At 41.1% G+C, this 21,633-nt stretch overlaps 1 protein-coding gene across 2 annotated transcripts in view; it reads right to left on the minus strand.

Annotated features, from left to right (window-relative positions):
- Positions 1–21,633, minus strand: part of coro7 (coronin 7) — a 97,695-nt gene that overhangs the window by 69,383 nt on the left and 6,679 nt on the right. For both annotated transcript variants that reach the window (XR_009119530.1, XM_058048780.1), the window contains exons 6-7: positions 20,544–20,620; positions 15,640–15,690 (exon numbers count right to left, since the gene is read on the minus strand). Coding sequence is in view for 1 of the 2 variants with exons in the window: in XM_058048780.1 (XP_057904763.1) it covers positions 15,640–15,690; positions 20,544–20,620 (128 nt within the window). In the remaining variant the exon portion in view is untranslated. The remainder of the gene's footprint in view (positions 1–15,639; positions 15,691–20,543; positions 20,621–21,633) is intronic.

A 21,633-nucleotide genomic window follows, 5' to 3' on the forward strand; every position in this document is an offset into this window, starting at 1 on the left:
CATAGCATTTCAGTATGTGGAATCAAACTATGGAATGGATTGAGTAAGGAACTCAAACAATGCACAACGATGAGCCAATTCAAGAAACAATACAAGCAGTTGATGTTTGCTAAATACAAGGATGAAGAGTCTTGAACCAGTCATGATGCTATGCTATATATATCACTATATTGACACTTACTATGGTACACATTATGTCATTGTATGGTCATATCACCTCGTACTTCCGTATGGGACCAAAAAAAAAAAAAAAACCTAAACTATATTATGAAAGCAGGAAGTGAACAAATGATGGATTGGTATTTCAGAAGTGAAATGAGGTTTGTTTATTATTAATCCTGGATTAGCCCTGGATTAACACAGGGCTGTACGGTGGACGAGGGGTTAGCGCAGGCCTCACAGCTAGGAGACACCAGTTCAAGTCCACCCTCAGCATGTTCTCCCAGTGCATGCGTGGGTTTTCTTCGGATACTCCGGTTTCCTCCCCACATTCCAAAAACATGCTAGGTTAATTGGCGACTCCAAATTGTCCATAGGTATGAATGTGAGTGTGAATGGTTGTTTGTCTATATGTGCCCTGTGATTGGCTGGCCACCAGTCCAGGGTGTCCCCCGCCTCTCGCCCCAGAGAAGACAGCTGGGATAGGCTCCAGCAAAATCAATGAATGATTTCTTAAGGGAAAATTTGATTGGGTTTCTGTGTGATTGGGTTTTTTGGACGGACCCTTTGGTTGTATGTATGGTGCAACCTAACGATGGTTGTATAAGCTTACAAATGCAAGCCACGTCAGGGTTTTTCTGGTTCCAATCATAAGGCAACAAAGTGAACTGCACCACTTGGTGGAAATGATGCTGAACTGGTAGCCAGCCTACAGTAGCCGGTGGAGTTTCCATCTAACAGGAGCCTCCAACAAGTGACATTCAAGCTTGCAAGGAGTGCGGCTTGGACATCAGGAGCTTATTAGCTAACAAACTCCCTCACGGGTATGCTGCCTCGCTTTTCATGATGCTAATAAATGGCAGCAGAAGGGGAAAATGCTCAACGTTGCCAAGTTGGACTCTGGATTAGCTGGTCTTACTCAGGTTCTGCAGCGTACACACTCCAGTCTGCAGGCGTGCTTTTCATTTCAATACCAGCTCCTTTTTTTTTTTTTTTCTCGATTCTGGTGAAGGTCCAGTTTTGCATATTGTCTGGGGTTTTTGACGCCTTCCAATTTTGCAGCCTACCGGCATTCTTCCCACTAGGGTAATGCGCTGGACACGCATGGGTGCAACAAGACGTTCTTGGGACACTAAACAATGGCGGTAATGTTTTTGTCTTGTGGTCAGCTGAATGTGTGTTTCACAGGCCACACCGCTGGCTTCAAACTCGATTTATTCTTCTGAAACAAAGACGTCAAGCCCGTTGACACCGACTGGACGTTGTACAGATGCTTTCTGGCTTGGTGTGTACTCAAAGCGGGATTAGCAAACATTTTACGCTCAACAGTTAAATGACACGCTTAATATATGCGTCCTGGATTGCGTAAACCATCATTTTTCATCCTGCAGGCAGCCACTGTGGCTCGCAAAAACAACTACTGAGTTTGTGCGGTGTGTCAGATTAGCGATAATCCGAAAGAATATGAGAGATCCGATGTTAGACCTGGAAAAATACGCAAAAGATGAGAAAAGTGGGGTTGAAAAGAGCAAAAGAGACTTCACAAGAGATGTGGAAGAGATTTCATGGTGACTGAGCTTTTCTTCCTGGCACTCACACAGAGACATACACTTGAAAAAAAACAGATTTCAGGCTAATTTTACCTTTTAAAAATACATTTGCTTGGTTTAAAAAAGGTTTTTGCCTGTGATTTTGTCTAAAATGTTCTTTTTAATGGGATCTTGAGAGAGACTTATCGTCTTATATTCAGATTATATTCATAATCACTTCTAGGTGCCTCCAAAGGGTGAGTAGTTTTTATTTATTTTGTTTGATTTACTTTTGGTTGCACGGTGAAGGAGTGGTTCCCGCGCAGGAGACACGAGTTCAATTCCACCCTCGGCCATCTCTGTGTGGAGTTTGCATTGCATGCAACATGCATGTTTGCATGTTTTCCCCGTGCATGCGTGGGTTTTCTCCAGGGTCTCGAGTGGTTAGCACGCAGACTTCACAGCTAGGAGACCCGAGTTCAATCCCACCCTCGGCCTTCTCATCAGTTTGCATGTTCTCCCCCGTTTTCTCCGGGTACTCCGGTTTCCTCCCACATTCCAAAAACATGCTAGGTTAATTGGCGACTCCAAATTGTCCATAGGTATGAATGTGAGTGTGAATGGTTGTTTGTCTATATGTGCCCTGTGATTGGCTGGCCACCAGTCCAGGGTGTACACCGCCTCTCGGGGTCCCGAAAACAGGTGGGATAGGCTCCAGCAACAACACCCCCTCCATGAGGATAAGGGGTAGAAAATGAATGAATGAATTAATCTTAAATGGGAAAATTTGTTTTGGTTAGAGTTTGTTTTGGTTTGAGTCAGATCTTCTGGAAGAGATGAATGATGTTAACCAAGGCACTGCTGTATTTTCTAAAGAGAAACAGGACAAAAATTGTTTAAAAAAAAAAAAAGAGGTTGCAGATGTTGGGATAGGCTCCAGCAACAACACCCCCACCCCGCGACCCTCATGAGGTTAAGTGGTAGAAAATGAATGAATGAATGAATTAATTAATCTTAAATGGGAAAATTTGCTTTGGTTAGAGTCTGTTTTGGTTTGAGTCGGATCTTCTGGAAGAGATGAATGATGTTAACCAAGGCACTGCTGTATTTTCTAAAGAAAACAGGACAAAAATTGTTAAAAAAAAAAAAAAAAGTAGTCCCAGATGTTGGGATAGGCTCCAGTGCCCCCACCCCCACCCCGACCCTCCATTACCTGTGTGATAAGCGGTAGAAAATGAATGAATGAATGAATGATTTACTTTATTTAACAGCAGTCTGTATAGTTAAGCATCAGTAGTTAATAGAAGACAGTTAAATATTCTGCTGTTGTGTTTTATGACTCGGGATGAGTTAACCGTGATGCAGGTTTGTTGGATTAAAACAAGGCAGCGTGTCTAAATGGAAAAAAGGCAGTATTTCCACCATATGTTTTGCAAGAAGGACTGGACTCAGGTTGGCCAACGTTGTATTCCAGACGCCAACTGAACTGAGCGTGTGTCTTTTGAGTCCTGGCTCCAACGTATCTTTTATAGTGTGCCGTGTGTATAAAGTATCATCATTTACAATTATTCCTGAAAGCTTTAACGACGCTTCCAAGGCAACTGGGAAAAAAACACATCCATGCCTTTCAACCTCCTGGTGTAAACTTATAAAAAAAAGATTCCCTCAACAGGGGATCCATATATTGAGAAGACATCCATTTTCTCCAAAGCGGCTCCGTTTTTGCCATGACAACATCCCTCCGGCCTCAGATGGTATGCTCCATTGCTAAATGTAAATAAACCTGACCTCACAGCTACGCGTGCACCGCCATCGTGTCATCTTCCGCTTTGATCAGAAGACTCACGCTGCTGCCAGTCAGATGGGTGCAAGATTAGCAGGTTCTTCACCTTCTTCCCGACAAAGCCAAGTTAGCCGTCAAAGAGATGACGACTGCTAAGACACTCGAGGGCAGCCAGAGGACAAAAAGCATCTGGACCTGTGTGTGTGTGTGCGTATATATACACATCTTGCCAAACACTATCTATCCTCTGTAGTCGTAAATCTTAGCTGAAGTCTCATTTTGGTGGGGTGGGGGACCTCGATGAAAGCATGAGTTTGAACTGGTCACAACTCTTGGAGATATCAAAAGAAAAACAAAAAAGGGAAGAAAGGAAAATGGTGGACTCCCGTGTGTGTCGCCCCCCACATACGCGACCAACGCACGTTCAGATGTCTCCTACGTCCTCCATTCGTCTTCACCGTGAAGTACCGATGCAGAATCCGCATCACTGCAGATGCCGCACACAACAACCCCCATGTCAGTTGTTCCATTGAACAAGAACCCGAGGTATTTGAACTCATCCCCGACCCATGGATGGCACGCCACCCTTTTCCATGGACCCCATGAAGTAAAACCCTGAATCAGCACCGATCACAACCACAAAATCTGCACACAATATGTTAAAGTCCTCAGGATCATATTAGGAAAAGGGAGTATTCAGGGAGTATTCAGATCAAGGGTGTCCAAAGGGCGGCCCCGGGCTGGGTTTTTTTTTTTTTTTTATTGGCCTGTGGCACGTTCATTCTTTCATTCATTCATTTTCTACCGCTTTTTCCTCACAAGGGTCGCGGGGGCTGCTGGAGCCTATCCCAGCTGTCTTCAGGCGAGAGGCGGGGTACACCCTGGACTGGTCGCCAGCCAATCACAGGGCACATATAGACAACCATTCACACTCACAGCCTGTGGCACGTTGTAAAAATATAATTCAACAAAAAAATTAAACTTGAAAAAAAAACACTTTCAAAAAGGGTAAATTTAAATAAATTTTACACGAGGAAAGTCAATTTTTTTTTAATTAGAAAAAGTTGGAATTTTACGAGAATAAAACAATATTATGAGAAACCAATCATGTCAGTTTAGTAGCAAAAATCTGTCATATTAAAGAAAAAAAATATTTTTTATTATTATTTGCATTTCTCAAAAACAAATATTCTAAAGATTAAAAACGTTTTTTTTTAGTAATTTAGTAAAGTAATTTTATGGAAAAAAAACTGGTAATATTATGAGGAAAAATAATATATTATTCAACAACAAAATTAAACTTAAAAAAACACTTTCAAAAAGGGTAAATCTGAATAAATTTTACATGGGTAAATTTTTAATGAGAAAAAGTTGGAATTTTACGAGAATAAAACAATATTATGATAAACCAATCATGTCAGTTTAGTAGCAAAAATCTGAAATATTAGAGAAAAAATTTTTTTTTGCATTTGCATTTCTCAAAAATAAATATTCTAATGAGGAAAAAAGTTGTAATTTTATGAAAATAAACTGGTAATATTATGAGGAAAAATAATGTCACTTCAAATGTGAAGGAAACCTATTTTTAAGCCATAATATTATCAATGTTTGGAAAATGAATTCACATTTATATCAAAGACTTTCTTACATTTTAAATTTTTCATTTTTTGGAGACATTTTTTTCCCCACCGAAAAGCAGGCCTGTTCAGAACAAGACCCCGAATTATTTGAACTCATCCCCGACCCATGGATGGCATGCCACCCTTTTCCATGGACCCCATGAAGTAAAACCCTGAATCAGCACCGATCACAACCACTAAATATGCACACAATCTGTTAAAGTCCTCAGGATCATATTAGGAAAATGGAGGAAATGAAGTCACATCAGCGCAGGTGTCTGTCATGAAGATCTGGGAAAACGTTTCTAAAAGAAAAAAACGCGATGATCAAACTCAGGGCAGACTGCAGTGTAGACAAAAGGGAAGTGGACGTCAGGCCAGCGGTCAGACCGATCGGATGGTTATGGATTGGGTTCGTATGCTCCCTGCCAATGTACACAAATGATCACTCCATCTGCTTCTGTCATCCACCACCCCCCCCCGGTCAACCACCTCCCCCTTTCTCAGGTATTTCACCATTGGACATCCAAAAGGCCGAATGCGCCTCTGTGTCACTTGTAGGGAATGTTGCTTCACCCACCAGGATGAATATCAGGTGACTCCATACACATCTGGGAACAATCACAACAGCTGGATCGCTCATGCAGCACTCGCTCTCTTGCTTTTATTTTCCTCGTAGATATGGATGAGCATGGGGGGGCGGGGGGGGGGGGGGGGGGTTTGGTAGTAAAAAGCAGCAGGGATGAGATGGATTCACCAGTGATTTTAGTTTGCTTTTCTTCCTCTTTGTCCTCTCCTTGTCTCGCTGTCCTCTTTATCCTTTCCTCATCTCACTGTCCCCGGTCATTTCCTCGTCTCGCCTCCCCATAACGCTCAATCATCTCGCTGTCCTTTTTAGCATCTACGTGACTCGCTGCCCTCTATATCCTTTCCTCGTCTAGCTGTCTTCTTTATCAACCAAGGGACAGTCTTTTTATTTCTTCATTTTGCTGTCCTCTTTATCCTTACCCCATAATGCTTACTGGTTTCGCTATCGCTTTATTCTTTATAATTCCCCGCTAATGTTTATTCATCTCGCTGTCCTCTTTTTATCATTTCCCAGTAACTCTGACTGGTCTCGCTGTCCTCTTTATCCTTTCCTCCTGACTCTACCTTATCTCACTGTCCTCTTTATTGTTTCCTTTCTTTGTCTCGCTGTCCTTTGTATCCTTTCCTTTCCCCGCCTCGCTGTCCTCTTTATCCTTTCCCTGTAACTCCCACTCGTCTCAGCAAGGACATCAAAATTATGACAAAAAAGTCAAATTATTACATGTATTAAGTCTGGATTTTAGGAGGGAAAAAAAATTCTACTCAGAGAAAATTGTACGAGAAAACAAGTTGTAAAGTATTATTTAATTGTTTAATTGTTTAATTATTTATTTTAGTATTTTAGTATTCATTTATTTTAGTATTTTAGTATTTTAGTATTCATTTATTTTAGTATTTTAGTATTCATTTATTTTAGTATTTTATTATTCATTTATTTTAGTATTTTAGTATTTTAGTATTTTAGTATTTTAGTATTTTAGTATTTTAGAATTTAAGTATTTAATTAATTGTTATTGTTATGATTAAGAAGTATTACATTTGATAACACTAATGTAATTTTACAAGAAACATTTGTACATTAAAAAGGAAAAAGTTATCATATAAGAAACATCATAATCTGACACCAATAAGGTAGCTTTATCGCTGGATAAAAAATGAAATGGTTCCCCCCCAATGGGCTTTCTTCAACAGAAGCGTGTACACTCTTGTTATTCTTTCTTTTATCTCAGTTGTTAGCGAAGATGCTGACTGAAGGATGGAAGGATGGATTCCATGGATTCAAAGACGGCACGTTGTTTTGGGTCAGTGGTAGCGGTGTCGTCACTTTTCCGACTCTTCCTTGCAGCTGCAGTCACTCATCTCTTCAACCTGCTTCTCATTTCCTCGCCCGCACCATCCATCATCCCGCTCTTCTCTTCTAATTTTCCCTCCTCTAATAAAGAACTGTTGCCTCCAAGCTTTCATCAAACCCCAAAAGCCATCTTCATTGCGGTGTTTTCATCCTCCGTCCATCTGTCTTTGTGGGACAGTCCCGTCCTGTCTTCACGTACCATTGAAGGTTTTGTTACAGTGGATTTACTACATATGACATTTCTGACAAGCGTGAGGTGAGAACGTGGGCAGGGAGCGGAATCAGACGCAATGACAACACGCCTGGGCTGCAGCTGTAACAGCATGAAAGTGAGAAGACACGACCAATGTGCTCGCTTTGGCGCTCAGGTTTCCGCTCCATTCAGGTTTTACACGAAGCTTCTGTACTGTACTGTCAGAAAAGTCAGCAAAGTGACGTGAGCGCACCTACGGACCGGCTCGACGGTGCAGACGCCAGACGAGCGCTCATGCCGCTGGGGAGATCTCGGACTACGTGGACTCCCGGTTAAATATAGATTCCAGACAGAATGAGATATCCAGAAGACTTTTTTTTTTCATCCCCAGAACCAAAGAAGGGGGGGTGTCTTGGCACACGGAGAGGCGGCGCTGCAATTTTTCCTCATTTATTGAATAACGACGTCTACTCCGGAGCGGGACGGGTTTTAGAAGTGGTACCTTTTTAAGTCCAAGGCCTGCGACAAAAAGTCTCCCCACTTCTCGCACGCTCTGTTGGTTCTGGTCACCTCTGTTCCGTTGAAGTCCTGTCGCCGTCTGGAGCGAGTCTGGAACGCTGCTTTAAACGTACTAGGAATAACAAGCGTTTTCCAGACACAGAATGCTAATAATAATGCTAACAACGCAAATGTGACTCAGTGAACCGCAGCTCCACTCAGTACCAGCAGGACTCATGCATCTCCAGACCATGACTCTCGTTACCTTGCTACTCACTTGGAAGTGAAGCCAGCTACAGTATTCAGACCAAGGGTGTCCAAAGGGCGGCCTGGGGATGGTTTTGGGGTTTTTTTATTGGTCTGTGGCACGTTGTAAAAATTGAAAAACCAAAAACAAAATTAAACTATAAAAAAACACTTTCAAAAAGGGTAAATAATAATAATAATAATAATAATAAATTTGACATGAGGAAAGTTAATTTTTAATGAGAAAAAACTGTAATTTTACGAGACTAAAACAGTATTATGATAAACCAATCATGTCAGTTTAGTAGCAAAAATCTGAGATATTAAAGAAAAAAAAATGTTTTTGCATTTGCATTTTTCAAACATAAATATTCTAATGAGGAAAAAAGTTCTACTTTTATGAAAATAAACTAGTAATATTATGAGAAAAAATAATGTCAATTTAAATATGAAAGAAACCTATTTTTAAGCCATATTATTATGAATGTTTGGAAAATTAATTCACAAGAATTAAGGATATTAGACAAATCTTGTGGCAATCTAGGTATCGCAGCTTAGAAAAACAAAAATTCTCATTTACATCAAAGACTTTTCCTTACATTTAAAAAAAAAATCAGTTTTTGGAGACATTCTTTTCCCCACCGAAAAGCGTGCCAGGGATGGGTTTTTGTTTTTTTTATTGGCCTGTGGCACGTTGTAAAAATATAATTCAACAACAAAATTAAATTTAAAAAAAAACACTTTCAAAAAGGGTAAATCTGAATAAATTTGACATGGGGAAAGTCAATTTTTAATGAGAAAAAGTTGTAATTTTTACGAGAATAATACAATATTATGATAAACCAATCATGTCAGTTTAGTAGCAAAAATGTGAAATATTAAAGAAATAATTTTTTTTTCTAATGAGGAAAAAAGTTGTAATTTTATGAAAATAAACTGGTAATATTATGAGAAAAAATTATGTCAATTTAAATATGAAAGAAACCTATTTTTAAGCCATAATATTATCAATGTTTGGAAAATGAATTCACAAGAATTAAGGATATTAGACCGATTTTGTGGGAATAATCTAGGTATTGCCGCTTAGGGGAACAAAAATTCTCATTTACATCAAAGACTTAAAAAAATTTTTAAAAGAATTTTTTTTCCCCACCGAAAAGCGGGCCTGTGTTCAGTCATGCACGCTAAATGTTGGTAGGAACCGAAAGATGATGTCCATCGTTTTTGGAGAGTCTACTTTTTGTGATACGTGTACACACAGCACTGTTGGAAAAATATACCCTAATGGAAATGCAAGGGGTGTACTCACTTTTGGGTTTTATATGTGTGTTTTATTTTTGATGGACCAAAAGGGAGTTGATCTCTCCGGTGTCTGAAGTGGCCTCGGGCACTCGTTATTCAAGCATGGTGCTAAATGGGGCGTGTGGCCGCCGATGGCTGTGGTCGCCCTCCCCCCCATGATTAGGACCCAGCATCACCGCACGGTGGGCGGACTGAAAAACAGGCCTGCACGGCGCTGATGGCCTCCTAGAACCCGCCAGATGAGGTCTGTGGTGCATTTTTAATCATCTTGGAGTTTCTTCGATGGTTATTGCGGTTCAAGTCCGGTGCCCAGCATTAGATGTGTGGGGACGACACCGAGGGCGAAATCGTGACGACACCTGGAGCTGATGAGAATCGGAAGCGAACAAAGACCTGATTCTTTTGAGGCTTTTCAGTGCTGGGGTACAGTTAATCCTGCCCACGCCACCCCTTCCCCCCGTCACCGGCCGGCCAACAAGCCCTCGCATGTGTATTTTTCAGAGCTGGGACCAATACAGTTGGCGGGCCCTCCCTGAACGAAACCACATCATAGACGCTTCACATCTTCAAAGTTCCCCCACAGACTCAAGTGACTCGCACACATGTGCACAGTGTCATTTTTATGTCAGCGTTTCAGCCTCGAATGCTGCGTTCAGGCTCTTTTTCTTCACATGTATCAACCAGCTGTGAGCATGATAGCCTCCAATATGGCCGCTTGATTGATCACCTCATCATCGCAATGTTAACAAGCATTCGCATTTGCTGGAATAGGGTGTATCCTACATGAGAACTTCAGTGTTTACCTTCTCAAGAGTACTTTCAACATGAACTCATTCACGTTGGAAAAAGGACGTGGTAGAACAGACACGTGCAGAACACATTTCAGCAAGTCGCTCCTTGGACATTGAAAAAAATAAAAGTAAAAAATAAGCACCCTCAATGCAGGTATGCACACCTGCGTCCCATTTTCATAACCAAGAACGACTACGACTGCAGCTGCAGGAGTGTATAACCTCTCCTTCTGTGGAGTCACCGAAACAAAATATTTTGATAAGGATGTCTCAACATCTGTGACTACTGCGTCCTGTTTTTCTTTAGAAAATACAGCAGTGCCTTGGTTAACATCATTCATCTCTTCCAGAAGATCCAACTCAAACCAAAACAGACTCTAACCAAAACAAATTTTCCCATGTAAATCTATTTCATCGGTTACAGACATTCATTCATTTTCTACCGCTTATCCTCACGAAGGTCGCGGGGGTGCTGGAGCCTATCCCAGCTGTCTTGGGTCGAGAGGCGGGGTACACCCTGGACTGGTGGCCAGCCAATCCCAACATTTGCGACTACTACTTCTTTTATTTATTTATTTTTTACAATTTCTGTCCTGTTTTTCTTTAGAAAATACAGCAGTGCCTTGGTTAACATCATTCATCTCTTCCAGAAGAGCCGACTCAAACCAAAATAGACTCTAACCAAAGCCAATTTTCCCATCTAAGATCATGTAAATCCAGTTCATCGTTTACATTCATTCATTCATTCATTTTCTACCGCTTATCCTCACAAGGGTCGCCGGGGTGCTGGAGCCTATCCCAGCAGTCTTCAGGGCAAGAGGTGGGGTACACCCTGGACTGGTGGCCAGCCAATCCCAACATTTACGACTACTACTTCTTTTATTTATTTATTTTTTACAATTTCTGTCCTGTTTTTCTTTAGAAAATACAGCAGTGCCTTGGTTAACATCATTCATCTCTTCCAGAAGAGCCGACTCAAACCAAAACAGACTCTAACCAAAGCAAATTTTCCCATATAAGATCATGTAAATCTATTTCATCGGTTACAGACATTCATTCATTTTCTACCGCTTATCCTCACAAAGGTCGCGGGGGTGCTGGAGCCTATCCCAGCTGTCTTCGGGCGAGAGGCGGGGTACACCCTGAACTGGTGGCCAGCCAATCCCAACATTTGCGACTACTACTTCTTTTATTTTATTTTTTTTACAATTTCTGTCCTGTTTTTCTTTAGGAAATACAGCAGTGCCTTGGTTAACATTATTCATCTCTTCCAGAAGATCCGACTCAAACCAAAACAGACTCTAACCAAAGCAAATTTTCCCATATAACATCACGTAAATCTATTTCATCGGTTACAGACATTCATTCATTTTCTACCGCTTATCCTCAAGAGGGTCACGGTGGTGCTGGAGCCTATCCCAGCTGTCTTTGGGCGAGAGGCGGGGTACACCCTGGACTGGTAGCCAATCATTCATCTCTTCCAGAAGAGCCGACTCAAACAAAAACAGAAAATACAGCAGTGCCTTGGTTAACATCAGTCATCTCTTCCAGAAGATCCGACTCAAACCAAAACAGACTCTAACCAAAGCATATTTTCCCATATAAGATCATGTAAATCCATTTCATCAGTTACAGACATTCATTCATTTTCTACCGCTTATCCTCACGAAGGTCGCGGGGGTGCTGGAGCCTATCCCAGCTGTCTTGGGTCGAGAGGCGGGGTACACCCTGGACTGGTGGCCAACCAATCCCAACATTTGCGACTACTACTTCTTTTATTTATTTATTTTTTTTACAATTTCTGTCCTGTTTTTCTTTAGAAAATACAGCAGTGCCTTGGTTAACATCATTCATCTCTTCCAGAAGATCCGACTCAAACCAAAACAGACTCTAACCAAGCCAATTTTCCCATTTAAGATCATGTAAATCCAGTTCATCGGTTACAGACATTCATTCATTCATTCATTCATTCATTTTCGACCGCTTATCCTCACAAGGGTCATGCAGGGGTGCTGGAACCTATCCCAGCTGTCTTCGGGCGAGAGGCGGGGTACACCCTGGACTGGTGGCCAGCCAATCACAGGGCACCTATAGACAAACAACCATTCACACTCACATTCATACCTATGGACAATTTGGAGTCGCTAATTAACCTAGCATGTTTTTGGAATGTGGGAGGAAACCGGAGTACCCGGAGAAAACCCACGCATGCACGTGGAGAACATGCAAACTCCACACAGAGATGGCCGAGGGTGGAATTGAACTCCGATCTCCTAGCTGTGTGTCCTGTGCGCTAACCACTCGTCCGCCGTGCAGCCCCCGGTTACAGACATTGATGCAAAAATAATGACAAACTGAACATTTGACATGACTTGGGGGTAGAAAAACATCAATTAACAAAACAAACACATTATTCAATCAAATACAAAAATATAATAAAAATATAAAAAACTAAATATCAAACCGAAAATCAACATTCTAGAACCAATAAATTAAAAAAATTATTTAAAAAAAAAAACTGTATTACAGAAAGCAGGAAGTGAACAAATGTAACAGTTACTGATTGTAAAAGTACCAGATGGAGGGGTAGGATTTAATTAGCTTTGCTTCTTCCTACTCCTTTTGGACATGTGGAACTGTGAACTGATTATGGGATGCATTCAATTGTAATCTGATGCATGTTCAAATGAAATCAAACCATTACCATTACCAATAAACATGTATATTAGAATCGCATTAGCTCGCTAATAAATGGAAACAGGAAGCAGAATCAGATCCGCTAACCACCCTAAATGAACTTAAGGGACCCTGACTTCATTCAGTTGTTGCCTGAAGCCGCTGGCTTCACCCAAACCTCAACAGGATCCATTTAATGTTCCATCCTTTCTCCTCTGCTAATAAAACCCCGGCAGCTACGACCTTTCAACAACTCTCAGGTGAGATGTTTGCGCTAAGATAAATGTGTGTTAAATATGAGGAGGTGAAAACATGTCCATGTCACGACTCGTTGGCTTTCCATGACTGAGCATCAGAAAACAAAGCAGGTGTTTAGTTCACGGGATGATGATATGTTATTGACTTTATCGATGACTAAGATCTCCAAGGGACGGCCGAAGAAGGGGTTAACTGTCACACTGGTGAGTCGTCCCTTCAAGTATGCAGCCGGAGGAAAGAGCAAAGCGTGGCGGGTCTCTGGTAACAGGTGTCCCCCACATGTGCGTCAGGCCCGAATGAGTTCGAAAGTTAGGAAGTCGCCAGCTCTCTAATGAGGCAACACACGCATCTCTCCACCATGGCTGCCAGCTGGCGTTGGCGAGAAGCAGGACTTCTTGCAAACATCAGCCGTTCGCTTCAGACTTTCCGCTCGCCGACTTTTACTGCAAATTTGGGTACCGAAGTGAGAGACCGGGCAAGGACTGTCACGGAAAGACCTGAACCGACTCGCTTCCTGGTCATCATTTTGGTCATATTTGACATGCAGGATGTGTTTCTGAGAATATGATTGGTTGACAGTATTGAGCCTGGTCTCTTTGGTATTTACAACAAGCTGCATTATTTTTCATTTGGTACTTTTAGCTTTTAAAAAATGAATATGCCCTCAGGATTGAACCAGCAACCAGTCCACCGCCTGAACTTGGAGGCGATGGCACAAAAACGTTGAACAACTTTGTTATTCTTGGCCCGGCGTGCTGTGGCCTTGCCCATGCGTCCCTGTTGTAGTCCAAAGCCATTCCAGCTTGTGGTCCTCAACAAAGGGTAATTTAGGACCCCAAGTCCAGCAAACTACCCCCACACCCCCGTCTCTCTTTGCCCTTCCAGCAACTGCAGATCAACATCCCCATGGCCAGAGGTATTTTCTGGGTTGTAATTTTAGCAACACACAGATGCGATGACAACAAGAGGGAGGGCAGTGATGTGGGATGTGGGTACCCCGCCTCTCGCCCGAAGACAGCTGGGATAGGCCCCAGCACCACCCGCCACCCTCGTGAGGAAAAAGCGGGAGAAAATGAATGAATGAATGAATGATGCATTCATTTGACTGCTGCACAAAGTACGGTGCCGTGTTTATGCTAAAAACAATCTTCGCTTTGCTTGGAATGATTTTTTTATAACCAAATCCTCCTAACTGTTTCATAAGCATCTTCCCAAGCGGCTCCATGTTAGCGTATCATTACTCCGGACTGGAGTATTCACATTACGAGTTGATGTTGTTGGTTGTGGCCCCGGGCCCAGTCCGTGTATACAAGGAAGCTCAAGTAGCTTTTTTCTCCAGCATCTATTTCTTGTTTGCTGGTCTAGTTATGTCCCGAATGCTCTCCATGTCTGCCACAGTACTCTGCGACTTCTTGTTGTCGATCGAACCGAAGCAGAACCGGGAGTGGATGGGATCATCTCGAATTCAATCTATGGGTCTCTCAGTTGTGGGACAAAGCAAAAAGTCTTCCAGCGACCTCAATACACCCACGCTCTTACACATCGCCCTGATTACAGACGTAGTATGCTCTCCTCCTCCTGTCCAAGACCTTAATTACCCGCCACGGTCTTATTTCCTATAAATACAGCAGAGCGGGGCCATAATTACGCTCTATATTTACCCCACCTGGCTACAAGAGGGCTGGGACATCCGCTATTTCATTATATTTCCATTGGGGGGGACGCAGGACACCACAAAAGGACGCATGTGCGAACACCTCCTTAATAGCAGTAAATGGACAAAATAAATATTCCTGCAAGTCAGCAGGCGGTTCAGAAAACTAAGATGTGGGCTTCTGATCATGTCTACATTTAAAGTACTCGCTACTTCTCGCTCTACAGAGAATAAAATATTGTATGTAACTCCGGCCACTGGGATAAGAAGCTCTACTTGTTCAAATTATGGTAGAAAAACTGTGGAGTTTTCAGCATAAATGTGTCACTGTGTGTGGAAATATGGTGATTGGCTTGTTGTTGATGAATGTGTACAAATCTGCCTGGTATGTTTACTTAAAAGCCTTGAAATGATTTAGACGTGAGCCTGAATAAAAGGACCAAGCTCTCATGTTCCATTTAGAGTTGGCTTCATAGCGTAAAGTGAGTGGAAATGCCTGCTTTTCCAGAATTTAAAGCAGACGTGGTGTTAATAGGAAGTGGTTTGGCCTGTCCCATTGTCCAGAAAGAGCGAATCCCCCGTCTGACTCGGACCTAAATGAAGCCATGACACCTGACTAAGCAGGAGGAGCAGACCAAATAAGGAATACCAAGTCTCCAAAGCGTTTGAATTGGGACAGCGCCATGTGGACGCTGTGTGTGCTGAGTCAGGCCGCCCCGCACGTTCCCTATTTGGTCCCCCCCCGAGTGGGAGGTAAGGACGTCCATTTAGAGGCCGACAGGTTTCGTTCCACAAGACTGGAAAGCTACATTTCCAACGAGCGAGTGCTCACCAGAGCACGGTTTCAACGTCAATCCTGCCACAGTGCTGGTATAACCCACCCACCCATTCATCAATCAGACAAATCAACAAATCACCATAGTCAATACAAGTTCAGAACATTCAGACACTCAAAGCATATAGGAGCAAAGTCTTTCCCGTGTGGTACTCACCTGAACTGCTTTCAGCTGGGCTCTGGGGTCAAACACGCGTAGCATCTTGTCCTGCAGCCATAAAAAGAAAGGAGATGCTTTACTACATGAAGGAATGCCCGTTTACAACCTTCTAGATACACATGTTAATATTAATAGAGCCCGCTAGACAAGAAATAACACCCCTATAGTCACCTTTGTACTCCTATCACTCTATATAGTAGACGTAATGAGAAAAAATACAACATACAAGACATAGAAAACATGTTTATAACCTCCTAAATACACATGTTAATATTATTAGAGACCTCTAGACAAGAAATAACACCCCTACAGTCACCTTTGCACTCCTATTACTCAATATGGTAGACATAATAAAAGAAAATACAACATATAAGACACAGAAAACCTGTTTACAACCTTGTAAATACTCATGTTAATATTATTAGAGCCCTCCAGACCAGAAATAACACCCCTACAGTCACCTTTGCACTCCTATTACTCAATATGGTAGACGTAACAAAAGAAAATACAACATATAAGACATGGAATATCTGTTTACAACCTTCTAAATACACATGTTAATATTATTAGAGCCCTCTAGACAAGAAATAACACCCCTATAGTCACCTTTGCACTCCTATTACTCAATATGGTAGATGTAATAAATGAAAATACAGCATATAAGACATAGAAAACCTGTTTACAACCTTCTAAATAGACATGTTAATATTATTAGAGCCCTCTAGACAAGAAATAACACCCCTATAGTCATCTTTGCACTCCTATTACTCAATATAGTGGACGTAATAAAAGAAAATACAACATATAAGACATAGGTAATCTGTTTACAACCTTTTAAATACACGTTAATATTATTAGAGCCCTCTAGACAAGAAATAACACCCCTATAGTCACCTTTGCATTCCTATTACTCAATATAGGAGACATAATAAGATAAAATAAGACAATAATGACATAGAAAGCCTTCGAATGTGTCTAGCATTTTACTACTTCATGCAGACATTATTATACTTATAAAAAGCTTTTTTTTTAAAGTAATAATGGGCCACATTCAACCACAACAGCCTGATTTATTGATCCATGAACATATTAAGTGTCTTCATCCACCCAATGACGTCTCACACTACGTAGTGTCTCCTGGTTTATCAGTACGATCCGTCCAATTCATTTCTTGTGACCTCCACACAACCCCGACCTCCCCCCACCCAAATCCGTCTGCCTGGGCCCCAGCCCGCCCCCAAACACATTCGCCATCGATCACGGCAGCCAATCAGAGGGGATGGCGTATGATTGGGAGGAAGTGGACCCTAATGAAATCAGGCTGTGACCGAGCCGCCACAGAAACGGCGACACTCTGTGTGGCACTTTGACACACGCTTGATACACCGCCACATTTCTTCCACCCACTTTGTGCAGGATTCATTCACCAAGACACAACTTCAAGCACAAAGATCAAGTGTGTGTGTGTGTGTGTGTGTGTGTGTGTGCACGTGTCTGTGTGTGTGTGAAGCGAGGCCACCCACAGACGCCGACGCCCCGAGGCTGTGTCTTTTTTGTGACCTCACCCTGAACTATACACACATTTTATTTATCAAACAGGATTAGCCAAGTTCCTCATGTAGTAGCCCCAGGCGTTTATTTACAGTACCAGCCTTTTATTAGGGCCAGGGCACTTATGGGATTATGCTTTCATGTACTGTAAAAGGATTTGATATGTCACACTGGTAACACTTCGTTCGGTTGCAGCGTCGCCTTAAAATGTGTTGCAAAGTACAGCTTTACAGATGCCACATACTTCCACTTCTGATGCAGGGCATCCAGAGGAGGAGAGGCCACCGGGGGTGTCCAAAGTGCGGCCCCGCAATTTAACAAGAAAACAAACAAGGGCAAAAAGGACTAAATTTACAAAAAAATATAGCTAAAATAGTATGACAAAACATTGTAATTTTACAAGAATAAGATGGAAATATTGTGAGGAAAAATTATGTTTAGTAGGATAAGTAGCATGATCATTTTTAGTAGCATAAAGTTCACATATGAAAAAAAAAATGAAAAAAAGATTACTTTTTTAAAGTTGTAGTATCATGAGGAAAAAAGCAAAACAACAAATGAAGTTGTCATTTTTGGAAAATGAGGTTTTGAAAAAGAATAACAATATTATGGAATAACATAATCGTCATGAGAAGAAAGTTGCAATAGCTGGAAATAAAAAACAGCAGTAATTTTACAATAATAAAGTCCAAATTTTAAGAGGAAAAAAGTTTTATTCTAACAAAAAAAGTTGCAATATTATAAGAATAAACATGTCATATTATGAGGGAAAATAACATAATTTCAATAATATTATCAGGAAGTAATAGCATGAAGTAGAAATATTAAATGAGTAAAAAAATAAATATTTAATGTATTCTTTTTAAGGTCATAATATTATGAGAAACAAGCAAAATAACAAATAATGTTCCATTTTTGGAACATTTGGTTGTGGAAAGATGTCTAATATTACTAAAATAAAATATATATAATGGGAATAATATCATTAACAGTTAGAAATGTATACATTTTTCAATTTTTTCAAACACATTTTTCATTTTAGGAGAATAAAGTCAAAATATTAAGAGGAAAATATAAAAAATATATTGTCATATTCTTACGGGAGAAAAAAGCTGCAATTCTAAACTTGTAATATTATGAATGAAAATAATGTCATTTTAGTAAGAAAAGCAAATAATGATTTGGAAAATTAGGTTGCAGAAAGCTGTATCATTTTACGAGAATAAAGTCAAAATATTATGGGACTAAAATCATAATTATGAGAAGAAAATCTGTAAGAACAAGTTGAAACAGTTGTTTAAAAAAAACACCAAAAAAGAAAGCAACAAGATTATGATTGAGAGAAAAAAAAGCCACAATTTTGCAATGACGTCGTAATATTGTGAGAAATTATGGTGTCATTTTAGGGTTGAAATATTACAGACTTGACTTGGACTTGCATGTTTGAGATTGGATTTGAGACTTGAAGAACACAGACTTTCTCTCCCACCTCTGCTAAGCGGCGTTCCACACAGCAGAGCTTCGGAATATTTCAGTCGCATCACATAAAAAGTCCTGAAAAGTCAAGTCTTTACTTTATGCTTTTCATCCCATGACTGAAACACCACTGGAGGAGGGGAAGGGGGGGCGTAACCATGGGAGACCAAAGGCTAAAGTGGGTTTGAGGTGCTTGAAGATTCTCAGCCATACTGTGTGTGTGTGTGTGTGTGTGTGTGTGTGTGTGTGTGTGTGTGTGTGTGTGTGTGCATGACAAGAGAGAGAAACTCATTAATAGCGGCTTGAGAACCAGAACCTGTCACTTTGATTAAACAGCTGCTGCTTCTACACACATATACATCCAAACATACACATTCTGCTCCCCTAGCGCCCCCCATCTGTGCATTTATGAGGGGGGGGGGATTATTGTCATAGGCTTTAGTGCGTGTTTGTTTGGCGGACACATCTGGAAGTGACAGGACCCTCAAGGGAGTGTTTGCTCGTCTCCAGACAAAACCTCCTCTATGGTTATCATCACTTTTCTCTAGCGACCCACATGTGTGCAGGCCATATTTGCTTTAATAAGCCAATTGAATAGAAGAGCCTTTGGGGTTAAATGACACCCGAACCCAAGTGGGAGTGAACCTCTTTGGCCCCTGCAGCTCTGATCTGGACTACCGATTCCATCCCCTCCACCCCCTTCCCCCACCATCTATCGGGCAATGCTGAGGGTGATGGTAGGTTCTGGTGGCGCTGGCGATGGTTGATTATGCTGTCTTGATTGGGACGTGACCTCTGACGGACGCAGTAATTTGTTAGGTGTCACGGCAAAGACAAACAAAGACCGTGGTGCTGACCTGACAATCATACCCGTTAGGCAGGCACATGTGCTGCATTTAGGGCCATTAGGATGACGGGTTGACGGTAAACGACACATCAGGGCTGCTTTTCACGTCAATCACAGAAACTCAGTCCTAGTTTTTTGCAGTGTGTTCAAGAGCAGCGCTCTTTTACATCGAGTACCATCTTTTAAAAAGTACAGTAATCCTTCCTCACTTTGTACTTCAAATTTCATGTTTTTTTCCATAACACATTCATCAATAAATCGTGTTGTTTTGTGGTTGAATACTCCTTATTATCACTCCAAAAATATGCATATTTAAGCTAACTGTACATATTTTTGGCATGGATGAATTTTACAAGCATAAAAACACAACAACAGAAATGGAAAAAAGGTTTCAAAAAAGACAAAAACTCAATTTTATGAGAATAAAATCGCAATAATATGACAAAAAAAATCATGAAATTTTAGTAGCAAGCAGTCACTATGAAAAATGCCTAATAAGAAGAATGATAACATTCCTTTCTACTTGTACATTATTCACGATTCCTGTATTTACAGTAAGTGTGTTATTCTGCATCAAATGAAGAATAACATTGCTACCAGCAACTTCATAGCTCAATGTTTCCTCCCATTACTACTAACAATCACAGACACATCCACCTCATCGCTCACAATCTTGGATTACTGGCGACATCTAGTGGCTTATAACTGCAATGACAAGTAGAATGCACATTTCAATGAGGGAAGAATACTATCTGGGATGAGAAGCAGCACTTTATGAATAAATGACTTCTGTCAATCACGACAGGATGCACAAGAAAGCCTCAAGAACCCATGTGAAGACATGATGGAGTCCGCAAAAAGTAAAAGAAAAAGCAAAATGTGTTTCCGTCCCCCAAAACCTTTCCAAAGTTTCACTGAGATTGCTTTAGTCCATTTTAGGCTAATTAACCAGACAAGGATGAACTGAAGTGTGTGTGTGTGTGTGTGTGTGTGTGTGTGTGTGTGTATGTGCATTGCCCGTCCTCACCTTGCAAGTGGAAGCCAGCAGGGAGCCGTCGTGTTTCCAGCTGAGACTCTGCAGCAGGTCACCGTGCTCCTCCAGGACTGGACACACCAGGCGCGGAGACCCACAGCAAGTTGCAAGGAAGACAGGAAAAGAAACATTAGACACCGTACGCTCGTCTACGATGGGGATAAAAACACATGAATGATGATGGAAAAGTTATAGGTTGTAAAGTGAGCACAGCGTAGCTTGTGTGGATGAAACGAGCACAAGACAACACAAGCAGGAAACGGCTGCATGGTGGCAATTAGAGCTTATTGGTGTGGAAAGATGCATCGGCGGTGTGTAGCAGCAGCCAGCTGTCATGGATGTGTGTGTGGAGGTGGGAGGTCAAGTCAGGGAGGTCAAGGCCCCCGTAGCGCATGGCTAAATCCTGAAGCCGGTGTGGGTGGTGAGCTCGGTGGGTGGGTTGGGGTATTATTATTTATTATTTTTTACCTCTGCTGCTCCCGCATTTAAGAGCCACAGAGCTGAAAAACGTAGGCACCATCAGTCAACACAAAAGAAAAAATAAAAGCAGAACAAAAACAACTACAGCAGAACCTCCAGACCATGCGATATGATGAACCACAGAAGGAGAAAAGGTGACGTATGACGTATCATCTGACGACAAAACATAAAACCTATTAACCAATATAATAGACATAATAAAGAAAAATAACATGATTAAAGCCCTATTGACATGAAATAACACCCCTATAGTCAACTTTACACTCCGATTAACCAATATAGTAGACATAATAAGGGAAAATAACCCATATAAGACATAGAAAACCTGATTATGACCTTCTAAATATATATTTTTTAACATGATTAGAGCCCTATCGACATGAAATAACACCCCTATAGTCAACGTTACACTCCTATTAATCAATATAGTAGACATAATAAGGGAAAATAACACACACAAGACATAGAAAACCTGTTTATAACCATCTAAATATGTTTTTAACATGATTAAAGCCCTATTGACATGAAATAACACCCCTATAGTCAACTTTACACTACTATTAATCAATATAGTAGACATAATAAGGGAAAATAACACATACAA

This window comes from Doryrhamphus excisus, chromosome 15 (genome assembly GCF_030265055.1).
Source record: "Doryrhamphus excisus isolate RoL2022-K1 chromosome 15, RoL_Dexc_1.0, whole genome shotgun sequence".
NCBI classification, from domain to species: Eukaryota; Metazoa; Chordata; class Actinopteri; order Syngnathiformes; family Syngnathidae; genus Doryrhamphus; species Doryrhamphus excisus.